This window comes from Quercus robur, chromosome 5 (genome assembly GCF_932294415.1).
Source record: "Quercus robur chromosome 5, dhQueRobu3.1, whole genome shotgun sequence".
NCBI lineage: Eukaryota > Viridiplantae > Streptophyta > Magnoliopsida > Fagales > Fagaceae > Quercus > Quercus robur.
Genome location: NC_065538.1, coordinates 769,830 through 771,617, shown reverse-complemented (window position 1 = coordinate 771,617; position 1,788 = coordinate 769,830). Strand labels below are relative to the sequence as shown.

Genomic DNA, 1,788 nt, shown 5'->3' with positions numbered 1-1,788 from the left:
AGTGTCAAATCAAAATCAAAAGCTACTCTACAGTGTAAAGAAAATAGCAAATGGGTTTTCGAAAAAATTACCGCTACGGAGATTTAGAGAGCTTGACTGCACATAGAGACAGAGAAGGAAGGTGAGAGAGGGAGAGAGAATTGAAGGCGGTGTCATCCGCTGGGCTGGGCCAATCTTCTTGGGCTTAGTTGTATTTTTTACTATTGTCAGGCCCAAATGGCCCAACTATAGCTTGTTCCACTTGGCCCACTTTCTTTAAAACCACAAAATGAATTACTAGTTTTTTTGGGGCTTGTTTTATGGCATATCTAGCACAATAGAAATATGAATGTCTTCTTGGATTTCAGGGACTTATGGCTTGGGATTACAAGCAACAACGATCATTCCTTGGCTGATCGGTTTGCATATGTTGCATGGAGTATATGGCACAATCGTAATGCTCTTAGATTGAAGACTCCCTGCATTCCATACAAAAAAATCTATGCTGGCATGCAAGACCGTGTCAAGGAGTTTCACTCAGCCAAAAGCTCAACAAAGTTAGCGAACCATGATTCTATGGTTCAACCCATAATCTCTGAACCCACTCACTGGAAGCCACCTCGGAACCCTTTTTGCAAAATTAACTTCGACGGTGCTTTGTTCCAGGACCAGAAAATGGCGAGTATTGGAGTGGTGATAAGGAATCCTGGTGGCCATGTCATTGGTGCACTCTCAGATAGGATTTTCCTCCCTGCTACAGTGGACGAAGTTGAGGCTCTAGCCTGCAGAAAAGCAATTTCCTTTGCTTTGGATCTTGGCGTTGAGAATGTAGTTCTTGAAGGTGATTCTAAGATTATTATCCAAGCTCTCAACGCAGACTCTTCCTGTGCGAGTTCTTACGGCCATATCATTGAAGACATAAGAGTTCTTGCTCTTGATTTTGCTTCTATTTGTTTTTCTCATGTTAAAAGACGGGAATACTGTTGCTGATAGTTTGGCAAAATTAGCTAAATTTTTCCTTTGTCCTAGCTTTTGGGCTGATGGCCTCCCTAGGGATGTCCATAATCTTGTAGTTGTTGACAGGTGCTTCTGTTGAATTATTGGAATCTTGATCTTGTTTCTAAAAAAAAATAATAATAAAAAAAATAAAAAGAAATACGAATGTCTCTTTTTGTTTCAATGTTATCAATTTTTTTTTATATAAAAAAATAGTCATTTAAAAGAAACATTTTAAAAAAAAATTATATCATTTTCCTGTATTTGATAATAACCTTAAAAATTATAAAATGTTTTTTTGGTGTTTGGTAGGCACAAAAAAAGAAATTATTAACATTCTTAGTATAATTCAAAACATGTATAACATTTATATGCGTACACCAACTAAAGTCATCAATATATTGAAAGAAAAGGTATGCATTTCATTTTCCAACTAAAATTTTGAAAGAAAGTTTATTGTTCTTTTTTTTTTAATATACAAAAAGTTTATAATTCTAATGCTGTAATAAATTTGTAAAATTTAATCAAATTTAGTTGTCCAATATTATTGTGTAGACTCCTACTAGTTATTCAAATTTACAGCCACGGGCGTTATTCATGATCTTCATCTTCATTTCCACGGGCGTTATTCATGGAAATGAAATCAATTGTTGTTTTTAACTAAAAATCAATTGTAGGTCCCTCTCAAAAAAAAAAAAAAAAAAAAATCAATTGTAGGTATCAAAAGGTTATGAGTCTATGATTCTAGTCACTTTATTTTGTTTATCGTTTACAATTTTTATGCTTTTATATATATAGAGAGAGAGAGAGAGA

At 34.4% G+C, this 1,788-nt stretch overlaps 1 protein-coding gene across 1 annotated transcript; it reads left to right on the top strand.

The window, feature by feature from the left end:
- Positions 1 to 324: 324 nt before the first annotated feature.
- LOC126724898 (uncharacterized) lies at positions 325 to 969 on the top strand. Its single transcript, XM_050429325.1, has one exon. The coding sequence runs from the start codon at positions 325 to 327 to the stop codon at positions 967 to 969; it is 645 nt and encodes a 214-aa protein (XP_050285282.1).
- Positions 970 to 1,788: the final 819 nt, after the last annotated feature.

What these genes read in the sequence shown, in the direction of transcription:
- LOC126724898 (XM_050429325.1), top strand. Translation starts at nt 325, where the DNA reads ATGAATGTCTTCTTGGATTTCAGGGACTTATGGCTTGGGATTACAAGC.